The sequence below is a fragment of the Symphalangus syndactylus genome, chromosome 11 (genome assembly GCF_028878055.3).
Source record: "Symphalangus syndactylus isolate Jambi chromosome 11, NHGRI_mSymSyn1-v2.1_pri, whole genome shotgun sequence".
Taxonomy (NCBI): domain Eukaryota; kingdom Metazoa; phylum Chordata; class Mammalia; order Primates; family Hylobatidae; genus Symphalangus; species Symphalangus syndactylus.
Genome location: NC_072433.2, coordinates 66,628,401 through 66,653,273, shown reverse-complemented (window position 1 = coordinate 66,653,273; position 24,873 = coordinate 66,628,401). Strand labels below are relative to the sequence as shown.

The following is a 24,873-nucleotide window of genomic DNA, read 5'->3' as shown; positions in this document are numbered from 1 at the left end:
GGTATTAAATGAGCTTTCTCTCTTAATGAACAAGATTTCTGGAAATAAAATGCACGTGCTTGGAGGAGGGACTGAAATTTTAAAAACAATTTCAAAATATGAACTATACCATTAGGAGGCAGTGTTGACATATAATTTAATTCAAGAATGTCTTCCTAGCTCCTTTTCAGGGAAATATTTTTAAAAATCGATGGATATAAAAATGATTAAAGGTTATAATATTTTGGTGGCAACAAAATTCTGAAAAGAATATTAAAGGAACATGCATTTTACACAGTAATAGAACAGCAAGTCCAATAAAATATCATCTGTGAGTGAAAGCTTTAAATACTGAGCTTGGTTTGAGAATATAAGAGAAGTGATAGATAACAACTTTGCCAAAAAAAAAAAAAAAAAAGTGGAGTTCACTCTTGTTTCCACTAGCCATATGCAGCCTCTGAAAGTTGTGCTGCTTTGGCTCTGTTTCTGTGCATTGAGGGATTGGGGTGGATTATTAACTCTTAGTAAGAAAATTCTGGCAATTTCTTTGCCTTTCCATTGATTTATTTATTTGACAGAGTCTCGCTCTGTCTCCCAGGCTGGAGTGCAGTGGTGCAATCTCGGCTCACTGCAGCCTCTGCCTCCCAGGTTCAAGTGATTCTCCTGCCTCAGCATCCCGAATAGCTGGGACTACAGGTGCGTGCCACCACACCCGGCTAATTTTTGTATTTTTGGTAGAGACAGGGTTTCACCATGTTGGCCAAACTGGCCTTGAACTCCTAACCTCAAGTAATCCGCCCACCTCCCAAAGTGCTGGGATTACAGGCGTGAGCCACCATACCTGGCCTATTTTTGTTTTCTAGAATTCCCTGATTGGCTCTCCAGAAAGAGCCAGTAGGGCCTCTTTTCCTTTTAAATACTGCCACCTGCTCCTTTAAAATTCCAGCATACTTGTGAAGTAGGTTTTTCTTTTAAACAGGTGAAGAAATTGAGGTATAGAGGTTTCATGTAAGACTTAGCAAATTGTAGAACCAGGATAAGAATAAAATACAAGCAATATAGTCTCATTGCTCTTCTTTTTAATAGCTGAAAAGAATTACAATTTCAAAACAGCTCAAACAATTCAAGAATGTTTAGAAAGCAGCATGACCTCTTTTCTAATACACTGAGGGTAGTCATGTTCCTTCTAGTAGTCTTGTATCTTCAGGCTTGAGCTTTTGTAGGAGAGTAGATATTAAATTATCAGAGAAAAATATCATAGTTATCAATCTAGGAAACCAGGCTAGAGTTTGGAGAATCTCTACTTTTTTCTTATCATATTTTTTAAAAGCTACCAACTAATACAAGCTCACTCTGCTCAGCCTTAGGGCCCAGAGGCACTAGGTGGATCCAGTGTTGACTAGGATGGAGAGGGCTGAAATATTCATCTCTCCTCCCTCCTCCCCATTGGTCTATGTCTTTTACTGGTAGAAAAGTGGGTCAGGAAACAGAAGAACTCTGGAACTCTGAGAGCAGGACTCTAGGTATTGGATATTTATTGATCAGGTCTCATATGACTGACCTACTTATAAGAATAAACTTAAACAGGATGGTCTCCTTATCTGAAGTGTCCTGTAGCAATATTTTTCAAACTGTGGATCCACACCCAGTAGTGGGTCATAAAAATCCATTTGAAAAGTCTCAACTGGCATGTTTTATAAATGAAATAGAATGAGAAGGAATGGAATAGAAAATACTAGGATGGATCACACATTTAATTTAGACAGTAAGATGTGATGTGTTTTGCTGGGTCATTATATAAGTTGTGTTTGTTACTAAGGGTCATGTTCAAAAGAACTTGGAAGCCCCTTTCCATAGCACTTTATCTGTCCCTGGCTGGTTGCTGAGTCCTTTATGACAGTTCATGTCTCATCCTCTTTGCTAGCCTACCAACTTCTTCAAGTGGGATTAACATCTGAATTACTTTTCCTGTGCTGCAGTGATTTCCGTAATACCTTACACAGGGTGGGTGCTTAGTGAACCTGTTCAAGATTTACTTTGTACTTACTTTGCTCCTAAGAAAATTTCTAAAACATACTTTAAAATTATCAAGTGCTATTTGTAATTCTATTTTGTTCAGGTAATAGCAATAATATGTGTAGGATGGCATTCATGAAAGCACTGCTTTTTAACCCTCTTTTCCATATTTGTAGGAACTGTGGCTCAAACACCTAGAAATTCATCAAAAATAGCTTCTATTGAGGCTACTGTGATTTGAATTTTTGTTTTTCAAAGAGCTCTTTCAGCTGCTGCTCAGTTGTGGCTTCTTTCTGCTGCATCAGCTCGGCTGTTCCTTTGGTCACTCCCCAGCCATCTGGCTTTGACATTGAAGGGTTGTATGGCCGGCCCGAGGCTATCCGAAGATTCTCCCAGTATTCCTTCCTGGCCCTGTGTGAACAAAACACATGACATCAGACGTCAGACCCCTCTCCTAGCTTTGGTCTTTATATCATGGAACCATTTAAAAATTATATAATATTTTAAATAATTTCATGCAGCACACAAAGTTGCCTATCAGACATTAAAAAGCAAAGGTGTCAATCTCAGCCACCTGTGGGGACAGTCTGTGGTTGTTTGGCTTCACCATGATTCCTGACTCCGAATTTATATGCTACTGATAAACAATCATTTGCTTATACTTATCCACACATTAATACTTAACAGGAAAAGTATGAGATACCATTAATGCAGTAAAAAAAATCATGTGCTCAGGGTAACTAAGCAGCACAGTAGCATCACTAGAATACCCGTGTCAGCTGCTGAACAGCAACAACCATCAGCAGCAGGCTTTGTCTCCATCCATGATGCTGTGTTTTCATTAAAAGGTTACTGTACACTGTATTTTACTTTTGTAGATGAGAAGAAACGTCAGAAGCAATTGAGGGACTGGGAAGCGGTTCATTCCGCTGGATGGCTTTTTACAGTGTTTCCTCCAGAGGCATCTGCCTCATTAACAATGGATTTTGTCATAGGAGGTGCCCTTTGATGTAAAAACTGATATGATTTCTTGTTCTGTTATGAATGCACATTGAGGGAGCCATCTTTGGATTTTAAGAGTGCATCCATTAAAACACACATTCATCCGGACTAAAAAATCCACCCCCTCCCCTCAATCTGTAAGTCTAAAATTACTTTGAATTTCTTTTTTGAGACAGGGTCTTACTCTGTCACCCTGTCTGGAGGGCAGTGGTATGATCTTGGCTCACTGCAACCCCCGCCTCCCGGGTTCGACTGATTCTTCGGCCTCAGCCTTTTGAGTAGCTGGGATTATAGGCCTATGCCACCACACCCAGCTAATTTTTGTATTTTTTGTAGAGACAGGGTTTCACCATGTTGCCCAGGCTGGTCTCAAACTCCTGAGCTCAAGTGATTCGCCTGCCTCGGCTTCCCAAAGTGCTGGGATTACAGGTGTGAGTCACTATGCCCACCTTGAATTTCTTCTTTTAATATATGTACAGGGAAAATTTGGGATAGGAGTACTGTCTATTCCACTTATTCTACCTGTCCTTCCTCACATCCTCATGAGCCAGCTGAGTTCACCTTGGTTGTTCTTCCCCAAACCCTGGATAACTTCTGCACCTCTCACTCTGCAGGCTCCACTTCTGCCCTTCTATTTCCTTTGCTTCCTTCTAGCTCAGGCCCCAACCTGTCTGCTGTCCCTCCTAGCAAGTCTTCCTCACATGGCGATTACAACTTGCTAACTTGCTAATCTAACCTTGCCCTGGGCTACCTGAGACCACCCAGCCTCCTCTTTGCCTTTGGGATGGGGTCCTACATAACTCCTGAGCATGAATAAAGAGGCTGCCTCCTCCTCCTGAGAGGTGTCTTCCACCAAATTCTGTCTGCTATTCTCAAACTTCCAGTTTCTCAATGTGTCATTCTCTTTCCACTTCTCAGTGCTTTCCTGAGGGCTATTCCTCTGGCAATGTAATTCCTCTCTCAGAATTCAACTCAGGCATCAGCTTTCTTAGAAATCCTTCATTCACCCTCCCTCTGCCTTTTGCCCCTTGGGACATTAGCTCAGACCATGCACACCTATGCACATCTTCATCCTTGGACTTACTATACTCATTGGACATTACCTGTTTATCGTTCTGCCTGCTAGATGGCTAGCTCCTTGTTTAGCTTGCTACCTCAGCATCCACAACAGCATCTGACAGATAGTTGTGCTCCGTTAACAGCTGCTGAACAGAGTGGAACTGCTACCTCTGCTTGGAGCACCTGTTCTCTACCCACTTCCTAGTTCTCTATATGGTAGAAGCCTATTGAGCCTTCAAAATCCAGCCCCAAAACCCTTCTTTTAAAATATCTTTCTGTTAGGCAGAGATAGTCATTCTTTTCTCTTGTTACTTTTCTATCCATACATCTACTAAAGCAGCTACCACAGTATAATACGTTGGCTTTCGTATTCTTTTACCCAGTAGACTGTGAGTCTCTAATCCACAGGTTTTCATTTCTATGTTCCTACTGCCCTTCCCAGTGCCTGACATAAATTTTTTTTACTAGTGTATTATTCATCTTCCCCATTGGAATGTAAACTCTGAGGGCAAAGACCTTGCCTGTCTTATTTGCCACCATATTCCCAGCTCTGAAAATCATGCTTGATATAGAACAATCAGTATTAGCTATACTTAAGTGATCCTTAACTCTTAAAAATCAATGCAATTTAAGATTATTGTGCACCACACTAATGGTGCTTTACTAGAGCATGAAATCACATTTCATTGCCACTTACACTTATTTACATTCTATATTCTTTTTTTTTTGAGACAGAATCTCACTCTGTTGCCCAAACTGGAGTGCAGTGGCATGATCTTGGCTCACTGCAAACTCTGCCTCCTGGGTTCAAGCAATTCTTGTGCCTCAGCCTCCCAAGTAGCTGGAATTACAGGCATGCACCACTATGCCCGGCTAATTTTTTTTGTATTTTTAGTAGAGATGGAGTTTTGCCATGTTGCCCATGCTGGTCTTAAACTCCTGAGATCAAGTGATCTGCCTACCTTGGCCTCCCAAAGTGCTGGGATTACAGGCGTGAGCCACCGCACCCAGCCTATATTTAAAAAAAAAAATTTTTTTTTTTTTTTTTTTTTTTTTTTTTTTTGAGATGGAGTCTCGCTCTTTCACCTAGGCTGGAGTGCAGTGGTGCAATCTCAGCTCACTGCAGGCTCCACCCCCCGGGGTTCACGCCATTCTCCTGCCTCAGCCTCCCGCGTAGCTGGGACTACAGGGGCCAGCCACCTCGCCCGGCTAATTTTTTGTATTTTTTTAGTAGAGACGGGGTTTCACCGTGTTAGCCAGGATGGTCTCGATCTTCTGACCTCGTGATCTGCCCGCCTTGGCCTCCCAAAGTGCTGGGATTACAGGCTTGAGCCACCGCGCCCGGCCAAAAAAAAAAAATTTTTTTTTTAAATTTTTCTTTTTCTTCTCAAAATCCAAAATCAGGCCAAATACATTCCATATTCTTAAAACAATCTCCAGAAATCACCTAATAAGGATGCTTTGTAAACATCTCTGGGAGAGAATTTGGGCATGACTGATTCTTCATCATCACACAACAAATTTGCTGCAGTCTTCTAAATGGCCTCACTTGAACATATTCATAATCTAAATTAGTTTGGGTTAGTAAAAAGATGCTTACCTTGCTCTAACCCAGGGTTTGGTGTGCATGTCCAAACCACTTCCCCAGCTGCCATGTTTTTCTGAAGCTGGTGGCAAAAAGCCCCTTTCTGGGGCCAGCTCCTCTGCAATTGCCCTGATGTGGTAGGGCTCAAATCCACAGCACCCGCCAATGTACCTGACCCCCAGGTTGTAGGCCTCTCTGGCGTATTTTTGAATATCCCATCTGGTGGCAACTCTGGGTTCCAGTCCTGTAATAAGTGGCATTATGCCATTAGGCATTATACATTCTTTTCATAAAAATTCAAGATAAGTAGCTACAAGTATGTAATTTTCAATAAATGAATTGTTTTCAATATTCAATTTTTACATTTAAGAAAAACTTTGCTACGTTGTGTTATATGTTCACTTTTACATGCTGTGGTATCCAGCCTTCAGGAGGGTTCCAAATGACCCCTGCCCTTTGATGTTTTTCCTCTTGTGCAGTCCCTGTTGCATTATAACAGGGCTAGTCTGTGAGATCCATAGAATATGGCAGAACTGGCATGTGACTTCAGAGGCTAGGCTATACAAAACATTATGGTTTCTGCCTTGCACTTTCTTAGAGCACTCACCCTGGGGAAAGCCAGCTGTCATGTTGCAAGCATCACACGTTTCAAGCATGTTTTCCAGCATCACAGTGAAAAGGCCCATGAGCTGAGGAACTGAGGCCCGCAGTCAACAGACAGCAAGAAACTGACACTAACTCCCAAAAACCAATTAAGTGAGCTTGGAGGTAAATCCCCCAGCTCCCAACAGGCCTTCAGGTGATAATAACCCTGGCCAATATCCGGACTCCAACCTCTTAGGAGACCCTGAACCAAAACCACCTAGTTATGCTATCCCTGAATTCTTGACCTGGAGAAACTGGGAGATAAGAAATGGGTTTTCAAGCCACTACATTTTGCATTAATTTAATGTGTTATACAGCAGTAAGTAACACAAATGCCTTGCCTTTCTTCCTTCGTGGTTCCTCCAGAGTGATTGTATTTTATAATATCTTACTTGTCTAAGGGTCCCTATAAAATATAGGATAGGGTGTAAAGACCTTAGAAGGAAATAGGAGGCTGGGCATGCTCTGCCCCTGCTGACCACTCTGGCTTAATTTGTGAGGTCAACCCACCCCCTCTTCCCAAACATGCTGGGAAACTTTTTCCTTCTGTCCGGACTGCAAGTATCCCCTCACTTCATCTGCTTGGTCTCTTCATTAAAACTTGTTATACAGTCACTCGATGATGGTATCTTGCCTGCAATCCCAAAACTCTGGAGTAGCTGAGCCATATTAAAAATTGGAGAAAAGGACCTTAGAGATAACTGGTCTGATCTTATTTTCCCAGTAAAGAATTTGAGAGCTAGAGGAATTCAAAGATTTTCCTAAGGTGACAGGACTTAGCAACAGAGCTGGAACTAGAACTAAATATCTATTGATTCCCCCACGGAGGGCATCCTCACCAACCCCAAAGTATGACTCACTGGTTGTCTATTTAGATGCTGATTCACCTCAGATTTTATATTTAAGTTCAGAGATCTTTTTTTCTAGCCAGGACCATCCTTTCCTTCTGCTCTTCTCTAATACCAAGGGGCTTTTGGCTGCAGGGACAGAAACCAGGGACAAGACATGGAGACACCAAGCCATCTCTTCACTATGACAAAAGATCTCTGGGTATAGATTTACTTGAGTTTATATGAATATCAAATGAAGATATTGAGATGATTCATCAAATGTTGGTCTTACCAAACGGGAATTCTGGGAGATCGATGAATCCCTGCTTGTTGCAGTCGGGAGTGTGGTAAGCCAAGGGCTGGCTCATCAGGTGAGCTTTCAGTCGGGCAGCCTCCAAGCCCTCCTTCATGAGCTTCACTGTTTGTAAACTAATGGTGGGGTCAAAGTGGCAGTTCACACCAATGATGGATGCTCCTGTGAGTGGGAAGAGCATGATAGCCTTAGGGATGCACCAGAAACCAGCAGGGCCAGCTCTCCTCTCTATCGGGAATCAGGAAGTTTTTTTTATTTTTTGAGACACAGTCTCACTCTGCTGTCCAGGCTGGAGTACAGTAGTGTGATCTCAGCTCACTGCAGCCTCCACCTCAAGCGATCAAGCAATCCTCCCACCTCAGCCTCCCAAGTTGCTGTGACTACAAGTGTGTGCCACTACGTCTGGCTAATTTTTGTTTGTTTGTTTGTTTGTTTATAGATATGGGGTTTCACCATGTTGCCCAGGCTGGTCTCGAACTCCTGAGCTCAAGTGATCCAACAGCTTCCCAGACTGCTGGGATTACAGGCATGAGCCACCACACCCAGCAGGAAGCTTTTAACTGGAATGATGAACTGGAAGCATAGCAATGGGTCCTCATTCCCCACAAACCTTTCTTACCTTTGAGTAAGAATGATTACTAGCAGGCAGGAAGTGCTTTCTGTGAAAAATGCTTTGAAGAGTCTGGTATAATTGAAGTGTAATTTATGCACATTTGGCCATTTGGCTGTCCATCTTTTTTTTTTTTTTTTTTTTTTTTTTTTTTTTTTTTTTTTTGAGACATAGACTCTTGCTCTGTTGCCCAAGCTGGAGTGCAGTGGCACGATCTCAGCTCACTGCAGCCTCTGCCTCCCAGGTTCAAGTGATTCTCCTGCCTCAGCCTCCTGAGTAGCTGGGACTACAGGTGCACGCCACCATGACATGCTAATTTTTGTATTTTTAGTAGACACAGGGTTTCACCATGTTGGCCAGGATGGTCTCCATCTCCTGACCTCGTGATCTGCCCACCTCAGCCTCACAAAGTGCTGGGATTACAGGCGTGAGCCACCACGCCCAGCCCTGTCCATCTTTTTTCAAAAAAAAATTATTAGAGTTTTTTTAAACTTCAAATTTTAGTAGTCAAACTTTTCAACATTGGACATTATGTTGCAAGCACAATAATTTTTCAACACTCCCAGCTGCTAGATTACACCTGTGTTTACCATACTCCTTACTTGAGGTGTAAATAAATATTCCTTTTTACCAGGCCAGCTTAATAAGTTCATTAGCCTTCTTGGGCACAGCAGCAGAATGTAATTTGGAAAAAAGTTTTTTAGACATGTGTTTTCTAGAAGGAATTTTGTGTCTAGGATTAATAGTTTGGGGAAAAAGAATCTCAAAAATCCTTTGACTTCAGCTACTCAATGTGGTTACTAGCCTATCAATCATTCTGACAAGCTTTTAATTTACATTTCAGCCTCCCCAGACTCACAACTATATGGGATTGTGTTCCTACAGTATTCTTGTAAAATTTGGTGCTGTGAAGTTTGATTTAGTGAGAACAAAATATGTTTTAGATATTTCATTTTCTTCAAAAACTTTCTTTATAGTCATTATGTTCTTAACTATATTTGGACGAAAGATGATTTGCCATGGCAATCACTAGACATGATTTTGCAAGTTTCCTCCTCCAGAAGATTTGAGAAGGCATCATGACATTACAATTCTTTTACTCTATCCTCTCAAAGTGTGAGGAATTCCCAGATAGGACTTTTCTTTCCTTTTTTTTTTTCATTTTAAAAATGGTGGTAAAATATATATCATGTAAAACTGGGCATTTTAACCTTTTTAAAAAATTTTATTTTTTTGTAGAGACAAGGCCTCATTATGTTGCCCAGGCTGGTCTTGAACTTCTGGCCTCAAGCGATACTCACACCTTTGCCTCCCAAAGTGCTGGGATTATAGGCATGAGCCCCTGCATCTGGCCCATTTTAGCCATTTTTAAGTGGCATTAATTATATTCACAATGTTGTGCAACCATTGTCACTATTTCCACATTTTTTCGATACCCCAAAGAGAAACTGTACCCATTAAGAACTAACTGTTTTCCCCTTCTGCTAGCCCCTGGTAACCTCAAATCTACTTTCTGTCTCTGTGGATTTGTCCATTCTAGATATGTCATATAAACAAAATCATATGATATTTGTCATTTTGTGAGTGGCTTTGTTTACTTAGCATGATGTTTCCAAGGTTCATCCCTGTTGTGGCATGTTTGAGAACTTCATTTCTTCTTATAGCTGCATGATATTTCATTGTATGGATACACCATGTTTTGTTTTATCCATTCACCTGTTGATGAACTCTGAGGTTGTTTCCACCCCCAAAAAGGACTTTTTTGGGCCAGGTGCAGTGGCTCATGCCTGTAATCTTAGCACTTTGCGAGGCTGAGGCGGGTGGATTACCTGAGGTCAGGAGTTCGAGACCAGCCTGGCCAACATGGTGAAACCCCGTCTCTACTAAAAGTACAAAATTTAGCTGGACGTGATAGTACACGCCTGTAATCCCAGCTACTTGGGAGGCTGAGGCAGGAGAATCACTTGAACCCAGGAGGCGGAGGTTACAGTGAGCCAAGATGGTGCCATTGCACTCCAGCCTGGGCAACAGAGCAAAAACTCTGTCTCAAAACCAACCAACCAACCAATCAACCAACCAACCCACCAAAAAGGACTTTTTTGGATGGACTCATGGCCTAAGATTTTGTATTTTGTATATAGAGATACCAAGAACAAGAGCAAGAGAGATTATTTCTGGATGCAGCATGAGTGATGAGTGACCCCAGTGTTCAGCTCCCAGGAGCAGCAAAGCTGATGCCACAACCCATGGAATCCAGTGGTGAGTGGCAGGTGTCTTTGCTGTTGCTGGGCTGGGTCTGCAGTTTGCTCTTCATTCTTGTTCCAAGTAGGCCTCACTCCCCTTCATTCCTCTGAAACAACTTTTGTTAAGGTTACCAATGACCTCAACCTTGCCAAATCCAGCAGCTGCTTCTCTGCTCTCATCTCACTGAAGCTCTCAGCAGTATGCAACCTAGTGGACAACTTCCTCCTTCATTGACACTCCCCTTCTCTTGGCTTCTGCAACTTCCCACACACTCTCAAAGTATTGTTTCTACCTTTCTGGTTTATTATTTTAATAAATGTTCTGTTCAATATTTTTTTAAAAAATGTCTTCATGTTCTGTGCTGTCTCCTCCTCAAGGCTAAAACTCTCAACTGGAGTGTTCCAAGATTGCACTGATTCATCTTTTCTTCCCCATTTAAACTTCCTTTTCTGTCCTAGGCTTTCAATACCATCTATATCCAGATCTCTCCCATGTTCCTCTCTCTTACCCTGACCTTCCCATTGGGCTCCAGACTTGAATATTGTGGATATATATAAGTATTCAGAAGTAAATATACTTGTATGTGTGTGTATACCTATGTATCCAGAATATGTGTGTGTATATATACATATACTTTTATGTATAGATATACTTGTATATCATATATATAAATATATATATATATTCATCAGATTGTGTATACATATACTTACAAGTATATATATCCACAATATCCAAGTCTGGAACCAAGTGAGAAGGTCATTGATATCAACTAAGCTATAAGCTGTTGAAGATCTTTGGCTACCCTTTTTTTTTGGATGTTGTGCTGCCAGAGTTTCTCTTTCCTTGCTTAACTTCATTCTATTAATAAATTAATAATATGTTGGCTATTTATTGGATGTCTTTTAGGTGTAAGCCTCCTTGCAAGAGATTATAGAGAAGTAGAAATAAAGGACATTGTTCCTGACATCAACAATTTTATAATTTAGCACAGGGTTTTCCAAGGTTTGGTCCATGAAAATAATGTTCCATGATCAATTAAGTTAGGAAGTAGCTGTTCACTACATCATCTTCTTGGAGACTAGGAATATATGTGAACGTATCAAAGATATTGATAAGTTCCACAGTAAAGATATCTGCCTAAGACCGGGCGCAGTGGCTCACACCTGTAATCCCAGCACTTTGGGAGGCTGAGGCGGGTGGATCACGAGGTCAGGAGTTCAAGACCAGCCTGGCCAAATAGTGAAACCCCGTCTCACTAAAAAATACAAAAAATTAGCCAGGCATGGTGGCGGGTGCCCGTAATCCCAGCTACTCGGGAGGCTGAGGCAGGAGAATCACTTGAATCTGGGAGGCGGAGGTTGCAGTGAGCCAAGATTGTGCCATTGCACTTCAGCCTGGGCTACAGTGTGACGAGACTCTGTCTCAAAAAACAAAACAAAACAAGATATCTGCTTAATTTGGTTTAATATAGCATTTTCTAAATGTATTTAACCACAGAACCCTATTAACATTCTCGATGACTGGAAAAACTATAGACTGAGGATATTCTTTTTTTTTTTTTTTTTTTTTAGATGGAATCTCGCTCTCTCGCCCAGGCTGGAGTGCAGTGGCGCAATCTCAGCTCACTGCAACCTCTGCCTCCTCACGCCATTCTCCTGCCTCAGCCTCCCGAGTAGCTGGGACTGCAGGTGCCCGCCACCACGCCCGGCTAATTTTTTTTTTTTATATTTATTTTAGTAGAGACGGGGTTTCACAGTGTTAGCCAGGATGGTCTCGATCTCCTGACTTTGTGATCCACCCACCTCGGCCTCCCAAAGTGCTAGGATTACAGGCGTGAGCTACCGCAGACTGAGGATATTCTTTTTTTTTTTTTTTTTTTTTTTGAGACGGAGTCTTGCTGTCACGCAGGCTGGAATGCAGTGGCGCGATCTCGGCTCACTGCAAGCTCCGCCTCCCGGGTTCATGCCATTCTCCTGCCTCAGCCTCCCGAGTACCTGGGACTACAGGCGCCCGCCAGCACGCCCGGCTAATTTTTTTGTATTTTTAGTAGAGACGGGGTTTCACCGTGTTAGCCAGGATGGTCTCGATCTCCTGACCTCATGATCCGTCCGCCTTGGCCTCCCAAAGTGCTGGGATTACAGGCGTGAGCCACCGCTCCCGGCCAGGATATTCTTAATGAGTGGTATAAATTGCAAATGTTATAATTGCTGAGAGGAAAAAGTGATCACTTGGGGTAGGAAAAATTATGTAAGGATACATGGAAGTATAATAATTTGAACTAAACATTGGAAGATGGACTAGCTTTACTAGACAGATATTTGTTAAGGACCTATTATGTGCTACATGCTATGCTAGACACAGGATACTCAGTACTGAACTAAACAGATAGTCTCTACATTTATAGATCTTATAATCTAGTGAGGGAGTCAACCATTAAACAGTTAAACAAATGAGATAAGTGAGAAGTGCTATGAAGAATATAAACAGGATGCAGCGATATAAAAAACTGGCCATCTACTCTGTACAGAATGAGGGAAGAATTAGATGCAGGCCAAGCATTCATGCCAATTAACAATGGGGATAATGAAGGCCTCCTCTGATCTTTCTACAAAAAGTTAACTTGCCTCTCCCCTAATTGTTATATTTCCCCATGAAAAATTATGATTATACAATTTCATCTCTAAATCTAAATATTTGTTATTCTTAATGACAAGTATGAAAGTTATTTTCATGAAAAATCAGGGGTTGGGTAAAAATCAGAGATTAAACAAAATGCTAGTCAAAATTTCTCTATTATACAAAGTGAGTCAGGCTCTTCGCCTGACAATTATTCTCTGGGTTTAAAATGAGGCAGTTTCAAAAACAGTCTGTGGGTTTCTTCTAAATGAAATGAAACCCAATATTTGGAATGGGTTTACAATTATACAAAAGATATACTGGGTAGTCAGTGTTTTGTATCAAAGGATTTTCTGATTTATTATACCAATTACAAAAAGCAAAACATGCTAGTAATTTATGAGAATGAAAAACTTTGGCAAACAGGGCAACTAACTTAAAAGTTATTAATGTTTAAAGACCTCACTTGCAGATAAACCTCCAGCTAGGGCTAGTTGTTCCTTTCAAAAGCCTAGTGTGTGTGTGCATGTGTGTATGTGCGTATGTGTGTGTGTGTATTTTTATTTTTATTTTTATTTTTGAGACGGAGTCTGACTCTGTTGCCCAGGCTGGAGTGCAGTGGCGCGATCTCGGCTCACTGCAAGCTCCGCCTCCCAGGTTCACACCATTCTCCTGCCTCAGCCTCCCAAGTAGCTGGGACTACAGGCGCCCGCCACCACACCCGGCTAATTTTTTGTATTTTTCAGTAGAGACAGGGTTTCACCATGTTAGCCAGGATGGCCTGTGTGTATTTTTAAAACTTTTCCTCTGGGATTCAATAATATCAATATTCTTACAAAAATAAATTAATGGTTTTTATGTTAATGAAAGTAGTATACACTGATTTGTAGACAGATGTGCGCTAGTGTGTTCTTTTAAGACTTACTAATCACAAACTGATTGAAATCTATCATCACCTGCTTTCACCAGGCGCACTGCACACTCTCCAGGGGGCACGCCATGCAAATCTCCTTCTGGGCCAATGCACATGGTTGCTGCCACAGGTTTACCAGATGCAATCAAGGTTTCAACTGCCCACACAGCTTCTTCAACGTGTTCAAAATACTGGAATCAGTTAAGGTTAGAGTACTTTTAATCTCGTTTCTCCGAAAACAATTTTTTTTTTTTTGAGACAGAGTTTTGCTCTTTCACCCAGGCTGGAGTGCAGTGGTGCGATTTCGGCTCACTGCAACCTTCGCCTCCCAGTTTCAAGCAATTCTCCTTCTCAGCCTCCCAAGTAGCTGGGATTACAGGCGCCCGCCACCACACTTGGCTAATTTTTGTATTTTTAGTAGAGACTAAAAATACAAAATTTTTGTATTTTTGAAAAATTTTTGAAAATTTTGTATATTTGAAAAATACAAAATTTTCACCATGTTGGCCAGGCTGGTCTCAAACTCCTGACCTCGTTATCCACCCGCCTTGGCCTCCCAAAGTGCTGGGATTACAGGTGTGAGCCACCGTGCCCAGCCTTTCCCAAAACAATTTGAAAACGTATTCTGTTGCTTAAAAACTTCTTTATTACTGTTCTCAAACTTTGAATTGTGACCCGTTAGCATTTTAAAAATGAAATAGAATGATTTCTTACTGTAAATTGCAGTCAAAAAGTTTGAAAAACACCATATCAGATGAACTGAATCAAATTTAGCAGAAGTGCTGAATTGGAAAACGATTTCAAAAACTAAATATTACTATTACTAGTTATGATTGTCACCTAACCCCACACAGTACTCTTGAAAGCAAAAGGTAGAGAAAATGTACTAGGTGTATTTGTCTTATCTTTCACCACATCTTTGTTTACCTCTGCAATCAAGAAGTCCACGTTCTTCTTCATAAAGACCTCTAACTGTTGCAGAAATATTTTTTTTACTTCAGTTTCACTCTTGCAGCTAAGGTATGAAGGTGTCTGACTCACTCCTCCTGCTACCAAAGCATCACCTTCATCAGCCACTTGTCGGGCGATGTCGCAAGCAGCTTCATTGACTTTCTGCCCCTAAAATGGGTGAGTATATGAGACATCTAAATTTTCATGTGAAATTGAAATAAAATTATTATTCAAATATTCACATCTTAGTTGTATATTTACAATAGTATCTTATTCCAGAAAATGACTGTTATGGAATAGTTCAAAGCTTTACCAAGTTGAACAGTTTGCAATAACAACAACACTAATAATAGTGATAGTAACAATAAATATATATTATATATGACATTACATTATACCAAAGATGTGTGAGATGGTAAAAGTTTTTACATTGAAGGATGTTATCTGGTTATATTCCAGTGCCTAAGATACACTTAGGAGAGTACCTAACAAATAGTAGTGGTGGTGATGATGATTTGCTTTTACCATTAAGAAGATTAAAATTAAATTTAAATACCTATAGAATTCAGGATGTTTTTGTATGTATGTTCTCAATTAGCAGATAAACGCATAACTAATAAGGTCTTTTCTAATTATTTAGACTTTAAAAGTTGTTTGTTATGCTCAACAAACAAAAAGCTCCCCAAACCTAGCACTGTACACTCATGGAATTTTGGAAACCTCAGCCTTGATGGGGTAAAGGGGTTGGTTCAACATCACAAAGTAGACATGGTTGAGTCAGGCACTATTCCAGGTTTACTGATTTTGTTTTTTTTTTTTTTTTTTTTTTTTTTGAGACGGAGTCTCGCTCTTTCGCCCAGGCTGGAGTGCAGTGGCGCAATCTCGGCTCACTGCAAGCTCCGCCTCCCGGGTTAACGCCATTCTCCTGCCTCAGCCTCTCTGAGTAGCTGGGACTACAGGCGCCCGCCACCACGCCCGGCTAATTTTTTTTTGTATTTTTTAGTAGAGACGCGGTTTCACTGTGGTCTCGATCTCCTGACCTCGTGATCCGCCCGCCTCGGCCTCCCAAAGTGCTGGGATTACAAGCGTGAGCCACCGCGCCCGGCCAGGTTTACTGATTTATTATGCCTACGATCTTTCCTCTAGCCATGCTACATTTAAAAACATTAAGGACGAAAGAATTTGTTAAGGTTGCCCAACTTACTCAGCAACTTAGTCAAGAGACTGGGAGAATCATTAATCATTAAATACCTCTTCTTTCATCTGCTTCGCTAAATGCCTCTTTGTTAATTTTGGGGATTCCAGCTAAATAAAACCTAAGGCTGTTATTCACGCCTCTCATTTTTGTATTATTAGAAATAAAACAAAACTCTGAAAAGGTTGAACCTTTTTCTCTATGGGAGCTTTGTTGATGCAATAGGTCGACAATATCCTTCTAAAAGTCCCACGGCTGGTTTTACTCACAGATATCTTCTCTAAGACATAGTTGCCCCTGTTCTCCAGCTTGTCTTCACTCGCATAGAAGGTGAAGGTCTGCATGATGTTTGAGCCAGCTCTGAGGAACTCTCGATGAAGCTGACGAACTGGGAGAGTGAATGAGGAAAGGTATAATTTCTATCTGTTTATTAACACACGATGTTTTCAAATGGCTGTCAGATAAACAAGCAGGAAAGTAACTGCTTGAATTTCTCGTTGCTTGACATTTGCACATCTTAGGGGTAGATGAGAGGGAGATCTGAAGTCTCTTGGCAACTCCTGCAAACCTGCTATGACTAGATGAATGGGTGGGTGGGGGGTGCTCATATTCCTGTATTTGCTCATCTTCTTCATTGTTTATTTTGTTTATTATTCATTGACTGTATTTGTGGATGGCACCCACGGACATAAGGATAAACAATCCATTATTCTGTCTTTGGACAACTTCACAGTCTGTCCAGAAATAACTGACTACAGCACTGCATGGTTGGGCTATGCAGGAAGAAGGGATCATTTCTACCCAGGACATGGGGCAAGGGGGCGAAGGAGGTCCGAAGATGAGGAATCATTTGAGCTGCACTTGGAAGAATTCAATGCTATTGCCAGGCAGAGAAGCTGGGGAAGGGAATTCCATCCAGAGAGAACAGCCTGAGCAAAGATAATAAAGCAGGAACAGGCATGGCATTTGGGGGAATGACAAGTACTTTGAGTGGCTGGAGTTGATGAGTCAGGGAAATATTTAGTTTTTAAGCAACTGGATGATGTGATTAATACAGTGTTTTCAAAAGATAATTCTGGTAGCATGGTGAAATAAGAATTGGAGCAAGATTTCCAAGCACAGATCCATGGATGAATGCCAAATGGCAAAGTTTGTTTGTTTGTTTGTTTGTTTTTTGAGATGGAGTCTCATTCTGTCACCCAGGCTGGAGTGTAGTGGCGTGATCTTGGCTCACTGCAACCTCCGCTTCCTGGGTTCAAGCAATTCTCCAGCCTCAGCCTCCCAAGTAGCTGGGACTACAGGCGCCTGCCACCACGCCTGGTAATTTTTTTGTATTTTTAGTAGAGGCAGGGTTTCGCCATGTTGGCCAGGCTGGTCTTGAACTACTGACCTCAAGTGATCTGCCTGCCTCAGCCTCCCAAAGTGCTAGGATTACAGGCATGAGGCCTCCAAGTGGCAAAGTTTTATCAGCTGGAGGAAATATGGTGGGATTTTTTTTCCCATATAGCTAAATGTATTCAGTTTAAGAAAGTATCATTTGTTTTAATATAGCTGTCCTAAGCTGTGGTTGCCCATTAGACCCCCTGCAAATTGAAAATTATGGATCGGAATGTCAAATCCACAGATATTCTGATTTAATTGGTTTGGAGTGAGGCATAGGCATCTTTTTTTTAAAGTTTCCCCAACCCATCTTTGTTTTCAGCCTTGTCAAAAACTGCCACTGTAAGATAGTGGAAAAAAAAACTCCTTTTATAAAATGACTGTGAAACTTCGATGGTGGTTGTTTTTGTTAGGAGAATTAACTGGGCAAAGTAAGAAATCAGCATGCTATTAATATATCAGCTCCTGAAAATTATTTTGAAATTTCAGAGGTTTATGAAATCCAAAAGTCCAGGAGCAACTATGTAAGAGGCTAGGAAATTACTAGGACACTGAAGTTCTTAGCCCTCGGGGCTAACACTGGAGATGAGTCTATACTCATCTCTTGTATACCAGACGACTAGTAGAGTAGAGTGCCTGGAACATAGAAACCTTGATTTTTGTTTGTAAATAGATGAATACACAAGTGAAAAAAAGCTTTTAAATTTTAGAAAATGGATTTGTAAGCTTGTAGCCAAACATTTTTCATGATTTTTTAAATCATAGAAAGTTCTCAGTGGGACCTCAAAAGCATCCCTAAATTAGCGGGCTTCAAACTTGTTTTAATTAGTAACAGAACCAATTAAAAATATAGGGAGTCCCATATATCAATCAGATAAACCCAGAGCTGCTGTGGCTGGAGAGGGCTGAACGGCCTATATACTAGGTTTCTGGACGCTAGGAATAAATGGTTTATAACTACGAAGTCCACTCACATGGTCCTTGGGTGGAGTTCCAGAGGTTTCATGAAAAAAACCCTGGAAATGTGTGCAAATTTTTATGTATAAATACATTTTGTAGTGCAGAAGGTCTATAAAATTTTATCAGATTTTTCCACAGGGCAGTGATCCCAAGCAGTTGAAGACAACTCCTCACTCTTGATTATTCATCATGCTTCTAAAACTGCAGTGATTCTCTAAGTATGATCCATCTTAGAGTCACCTGGGGGCAATTATCAGCAAGGCAGATTCCTCAAACTCTTCCAGACCCCGATAACCTGAATTCATTGCTGAATTAAAGCTGCTTCCACTCGGTGCAAGAACCATAACTTTGGGCATAAACTTTAGCAAGAGAATGAGGCTGGTAATTTGAGTATCCTTTCACCTACTTTTTCCTGATCACAAGGTTCCTAGGTTCATCCTCTAACCCATAATACAATAGGACTAGCCCCTTTTACGCAATGATGTCACTTATACTAATTGATTACCTTCATTTTATGGCCTTAACTCCTCATTATATTACTTATTTTAAAATCATAGAAGCTAAATGTACATCGATACATGATTATATATGTACATAGCATAGTTGGAGATTAGCCTTATAGATTTAGCTTGAGAAATGCAAGTTTTTGAAATTCCACAGCAAACTCTAAAAGGTCAAATAAAATTCTGAAGTATTTCTTCAGTTGGGTAAGTTTGCAGCAAAACCATTTGGGGGCAAAATATCACCTGAACCAACATGAAGGTATTGATAAACATGTTTCAATTAGTAAGGGTAGTCATATATTTTGATGCGAAAACGTATTAATGTGTTTCAATGGGGGCTGCTTCAGGGCCCTTTGGGAATGTTACGTAATATGCTACATTTGTACTGTCTTAACTTTCTAACATCCCCAGATTCCTGGATTCCAAGACACGTTTGACCCCAAAATGTAGTTTGGACAGGGGATTGTGGGCCTGTAGCATAACCACTACTTTCTTGTTGCCCAGAACATGAAAACGTCAGGCCCAGGCACGAGATATATAAAAATGTTGCAGGTGAAGTCCAGCTTGCAGGAAGACTCTTCAGGGGTTTCCATCAATTCTAGCTACCACTCAGTCTAAATTACAAAAGCACTGCAGATACACAAAATCATTTGCATAAAATAGCTCAAGCGATCCTCCTGCCTCAGCCTCCCAAGTAGCTGGGACTACAAGCGTGCACCACCATGCCTAGCTAATTTTTAAAAAAACTTTTGAGAGACTGGGTCTCCCTATGTGCCCAGGCTGGTCTTGAACTCCTGGGCTCAAGTGGTCTTCCCACCTCAGCCTCCTGAGTTGCTGGGATTACAGGCATGAGCCACCACACCTGGCTCCTTTATGAGAACTTACAATAGAGCTCTGCACCAACCTGCTTCTGGGTGCTCCACAGCAGCTTCAGGAGTCCAGGGTCCTGCCTTTACGTAGCCCCTCTTCTCCAGTGCAAAGACAAACCCTCCATCTCCAATCACAATCTCTCCAGCATTTAAACGTTCTAGGATGCCCTAAAATTACAGATGAGGGAGGAACAGGAGTTACTTGAGTGTTTAAGATAATTTTCTATTTTTATTACTTTTGCTAACATATTCTTGGAGATGTGTGGTTATTTTAGAATTTTCAGAGAAAAATGTATATTTTATATATACATTTATGGCTATATATAAGACAAACAACCAGAATGCTCATAAAATAAACATTTGTGTATTCCTTTGTATGTGCTGGGTGTGGGGGGTGTCTTTCAGAACACGTTAAAGAGTATTTGAAGAACACCATGGGAGGTGTGTTTGAAGAACTATCTGCTGAGGGATTAAATGAAAAGATTTTGTTGTAAAGCCTCAAATCTGCACTTAAGCACAGATTCTTAAAATGGTAAATACTAGTCTTCTTACTCTATCAACAAACTAAAGAGAGGGTTAAAAAATTGTTAAAGAAGTTGAAATGGCATAGAATGCCATTTTTTTTTTTTTTTTTCTTAGAGACAGCGTCTCACTATGTGCCCAGAGGAACTTGAACTCCTGGGCTCAGAAGATCCTCCGGTCTCACCCTCCCAGCAGCCGAAACTACAGGCTCGTGCCACAGTGCCCAGCCATGCTATTAAGCCATTTTATTTTAAGACTGAAAAGGTGGCCAAATCACTCAAAGACTTCCATCTTTGGTGTTAAAATTCAGTTTCCACAACAGTAGCTATGCTATACAGTCCAGGTTATGAGTGTGCACATGCTGTACTCTATGATGAGAACAAGGAAGAGACAACTAAATAATTTGTTGAATGATTTTTCAGCCCAATCTCCATACTTATTCCATTTACAATACTGTGCAGTAATCACCCTGGTGTTGTTCTATGGAAAAATTTGGAATTAAGTATTTTGAAAGGGTTTTGTGAATTACAAAGTAACTCTGTAGTTTAATAGATTTTTTGTAATTTCAAAGAATCATAGACTTTAAAAATAAATAGTACTCAATTCAATTGAGATCTCTCTCTCATTTCACAAATGAGAAATTAAGACCCAGAGTCCCTGAGTAATTTATACATGGTTTTCCAGATGGGGAGCATAGGGCTTCCTGACTCTTTTATGCTTAAATAATATCTATATTTGATTTTAAATGGGATCGGGGGTGGTGGGACAGCCCTGAAAAAAACTGTATAGTGTAAAGGAATAACTTGGGATGTATTTACCCAGTGTGTTCCATTTACTACCAATAACTGGATAAAACAAAAGCTGACATAATAACAAGCATTCCAGAAATCTGTGAGAGGCAGTCACAGGATTTTGCATCCCAATTCCTTGCCACCTTCTTAGAACCTCCCTCATATTCATTCTCTTCCCCTCCACTGCCCCTTCCCATGCCATTTGGACAGCTGGTGCTCAGAGAGAGGAAACAATTGACATTTCACCAGACAGAAGCAAAGTGGTAGGATTATGCTGTATGTTACCTAATATATCTTTCAGATCAAAACATTTTCAAGCCATAATGTTGAAGCCATGTTATCTTATGGGAGCCCATAAGATAACAAAGCACTACAAAAATATAAATGGCTCACATGTCATTTTGAAATCCAAATATTCGTCATGATTGCAATGTATCTAAATGTCACATCTGAAAACTACAACTATGACCTAATTAACAACAATAATATACATATTATATTATATATATAATATGTATATTATAATATATATATATACACACACACTACTGCCAGCACAGTTACATAAAAAACATAACAAGGGTCACTTAAATGAGATATGACTTGCTACTTTTATTTGGATAAAATAATTCATGACATTTGGGCAGTTAGCAGCTCTCATTGATGTGTGTGTTTTCAAACTTTAGTACCACAACATTTTAATGTGCAGCATAGCTAAGGATCTGATGTTGGGTGGCAGGGTGGGTAGTGGCGATTCAATTACTATGCGGCTCATGCACTTGTTGAGTGATTACCTCTGGAAATACTATCTCTTACATTCTATTGCATTTTAAAATAATCTAGACTTCAGGATTTTCTGTTCCCAAGCTAAACAGACTTTTTATTTTATTTTTATTTTTTTTTAATTTTTTTAATTTTTTTTGAGACGGAGTCTTTCTCTGTCCCCCAGGCTGGAGTGCGGTGGCGCGATCTCGGCTCACCGCAACCTCCACCTCCTGGGTTCACGCCATTCTCCTGCCTCAGCCTCCCGAGTAGCTGGGACCGCAGGCGCCCGCCAACACGCCCGGCTAATTTTTTTGTATTTTTTTAGTAGAGACGGGGTTTCACCGTGTTAGCCAGGATGGTCTCGATCTCCTGACCTCATGATCCACCCGCCTCGGCCTCCCAAAGTGCTGGGATTACAGGCTTGAGCCACCGTGCCCGGCCTAAACAGACTTTTTAAAAAGTGGAATGTGCTGTGAAAAAAATATACTGTTTTGTGAAAAAGTATTACAAAACCGTATGTGTAATATCAGCCCATTTTTGTCTAAGAAGTGCATATTTGCCTCAACAACAAACTAGCAGAATATACACCAGAATTTAACAGGCACTGTTCTTTGTGCTTTCCCTAGTTGTTTATAATGAACATGTGCAAACTTTGTAACATTTATTTTAATTTTAAACTGAAATGTGTAGACATGTTATTGTCCATATATTGTTTTAACACTGACATATGCACGGAAACAAGTTACTAAGGAAACTGTTTTTTCCATCTTACATTCATCTGTTGCTTAGATAATTCTATAAAGATAATTCTTTAAAATGTTAGATTTTCTGAGTTTGAGTTTGAGGAATAAGTTAGACTTACATGGCTATGAGAATGGGGACAAACAAAAAATATCTATATCTATATCTATATATCTATATCTATATATCTATATCTATATATGTCTATATCTATATCTATATATCTATATCTATATATCTATATCTATATATCTATATCTATATCTATATATCTATATCTATATCTATATATCTATATCTATATCTATATCTATATCTATATCTATATCTATATCTATAGGAATCATCCTTCCCAGTCTCTGCGGACTATTCATTTAGTACATTTAGGGACTGGCGAAATTCTCACCCTCCTTTAACTGGTGACAGTCCATAGTCCTTTGCCATCTCAACACCCACTCATGCCATCAACATGCATCCACGATGCTGCATTTAGAATCTGTAACCGAATTGATCTTTTTCCTTGTGTAGAGGTCTTTTTGATTTGGGAGGCCATCCCTTTAGAAACTGGGCACACCTCAGCTGGTTCTCCAGCAGGGCAGGCACTGGGATGAGAGCTGGACCTTTCTCGCTGTCCTTACAGTCCAGAGGATACAGTTGGCCTGGCCCCATCTGCCTCCCTACCATTTTCTGGGGGCCTCTGTTGTGCCAGGCCTGGGACTGGGCATTTTGATACCAAAAGGTCAAGTTTATTCTCTCTTCCCTCCATCCTTCTCTCTCTTACCACCTGTCCAGTCTCATTCCACGGCAGTCAGTCCATCTATCCATCCGTTCCCCAAATTAGAGGAAGCCCTACCATCTGTACTGAAAATACTCCTCCCAACAAGCCACTGGGAAAGCCAAGAGATGGACTTGTTCATCTGGGGCTGGAATTGGGTTTTACAATTTCATCAACAGCCCTTCCTCAGTATCTTACAGCCACTCTGCCCATTTTTTCTTAAACCATGTTTTCGAGGCTGACATTTCGGATGACATTTTTCTGTCATCACAGACATCAAATTGCCTGTGAAAATCTGCAATCACCCAACCAGCGCCTGGGCCTTGGGTGCAGCGAGAATCCGGCGGGGAGGCGGCCCCGACACCTGCGGTGCGGATCCAGGCGGGAAAGGTCGGAGCCAGCGCCGCGCACTCCTCCCTGTTCTGGGCGCGCCGGGTGCAGAGGGCGCTCGCGGCGGCCTCGGACACAGATGCGGAGCATGCGAGGCGCGCTGCGGGGCTCAGTGGGGACGGGATATCGCGCCTGCGGGGCTAGGAGCAGTATCTCTGGGGAGTTTTCTGGTCTTGGGGTGCCAGATTCAGAAGATATTGGAAGGCTCGGAGTTCTGGGGACACCTAGCCGTCGGGGACGGCTCAGAGGGTGCCTTTGGGTCTGAGGGGCAAGGATCACATAGATCTGGGGCGCACTCTGGTCCAAACGGGGCTGGGGCTGGAGGGGAGAGAGAGGCGCTCTGGGGGCGCGCTCTGAACGTGGGGAAGTAGTGGGGAGGCTCAGAGGCGCTTTGGGGTCCTGCTGGAGAAGTTCTGGAAGCACATTCTGGTCTGAGGCTGAGGGAGGGGAGGGAGTAGGAGGATGATGTGTCCCAGGCAGGGTCCGAGGGCTCCTCTGCGCTCCCTGAGGCTGGGGTACAGAGCAGGTGGGAGGGGAAGGAGAGCGCCCTCGGGTCCCCTGGAGACTCACCTTCTTGGCCTTTTTGCCCCCAACGGGTGGCATCTTCGTGGTTCCAGACAGGTGGTCGACACGGATGCGGACCGAGTAGGCGAGCCTTCCCGCTGCGCAGCCCAGAGCTGCTCTGAGTCCGCAACCTGCCTCTTTATACCCGCAGTTGGGCGTGGGGAGGGCCTCCCAGCCACTGCGCGGGCCAACGCGGACCTTGGGCGGGAACACGCCCACCAGCCCTTCATCAGGCCCGCCTCCTGTTGGGAACATGGCCTGCCAAGGAGGTAATCCAGATTGTTCACCCAAATGGGTGGAACCACCGAAAAGTAAGATAAGAAAAAGCGAGGTTGCCACTCGCTCAGATTTCAAACCTGCCTAGCGTCCCTTTTGCCTCTTGCACTTTTGCCCCGACCCTGACCGTCCTCTCGCTCACCTGGGATCCTGCACCATGGCCCACTTAGGCTGCCAGAGAGGCCTCTGAGAAGTCCATTCGATGCTCAAATATTTGTCAAAGGCCAAGGCGTCAAGATTATGGAATTAGGGGATGAAGTCCTGGAAGATCTTCAGCCTGGAGTGTGATCTCCCGTGTGATATACATCCAGTATAACGGGACACAAATGCGGCTTTAATAGAGGAGTCCAATACTAACCCTGAATTGGCGGGTATG

General features: G+C 41.7%; 1 protein-coding gene and 1 long non-coding RNA gene across 2 annotated transcripts in view; one reads left to right on the top strand and one right to left on the bottom strand.

Moving 5' to 3' along the window:
- Positions 1-20,803, top strand: part of LOC129493058 (uncharacterized) — an 83,096-nt gene extending 62,293 nt beyond the window's left edge. The window contains exons 2-6 of the long non-coding RNA XR_010114441.1: positions 13,872-14,021; positions 14,831-14,943; positions 16,233-16,371; positions 20,079-20,205; positions 20,313-20,803. This is a non-coding gene — a long non-coding RNA (uncharacterized lncRNA). The remainder of the gene's footprint in view (positions 1-13,871; positions 14,022-14,830; positions 14,944-16,232; positions 16,372-20,078; positions 20,206-20,312) is intronic.
- On the bottom strand, positions 1,039-24,336 carry BHMT (betaine--homocysteine S-methyltransferase). Its single transcript, XM_055298718.1, has 8 exons — positions 24,228-24,336; positions 19,709-19,841; positions 16,231-16,349; positions 14,743-14,934; positions 13,859-14,006; positions 7,409-7,591; positions 5,657-5,885; positions 1,039-2,406 (listed from the first exon to the last, which is right to left on the bottom strand). Exons 1-8 carry the CDS (start codon positions 24,258-24,260, stop codon positions 2,223-2,225), a joined length of 1,221 nt encoding a protein of 406 aa, XP_055154693.1. The 5' UTR covers positions 24,261-24,336; the 3' UTR covers positions 1,039-2,222.
- Between the last annotated feature and the right edge of the window lie 537 nt (positions 24,337-24,873).

Coding starts and splice junctions, on each gene's coding strand:
- BHMT (XM_055298718.1), bottom strand. CDS start 24,260: ATGCCACCCGTTGGGGGCAAAAAGGCCAAGAAG. Junction 7,592..13,858: donor AGTGCGCCTGGTGAAAGCAG/GTGATGATAGAT, acceptor TCCCACTCACAG/GAGCATCCATCATTGGTGTG. Junction 2,407..5,656: donor AAACCCTGGGTTAGAGCAAG/GTAAGCATCTTT, acceptor TTGTTCACACAG/GGCCAGGAAGGAATACTGGG.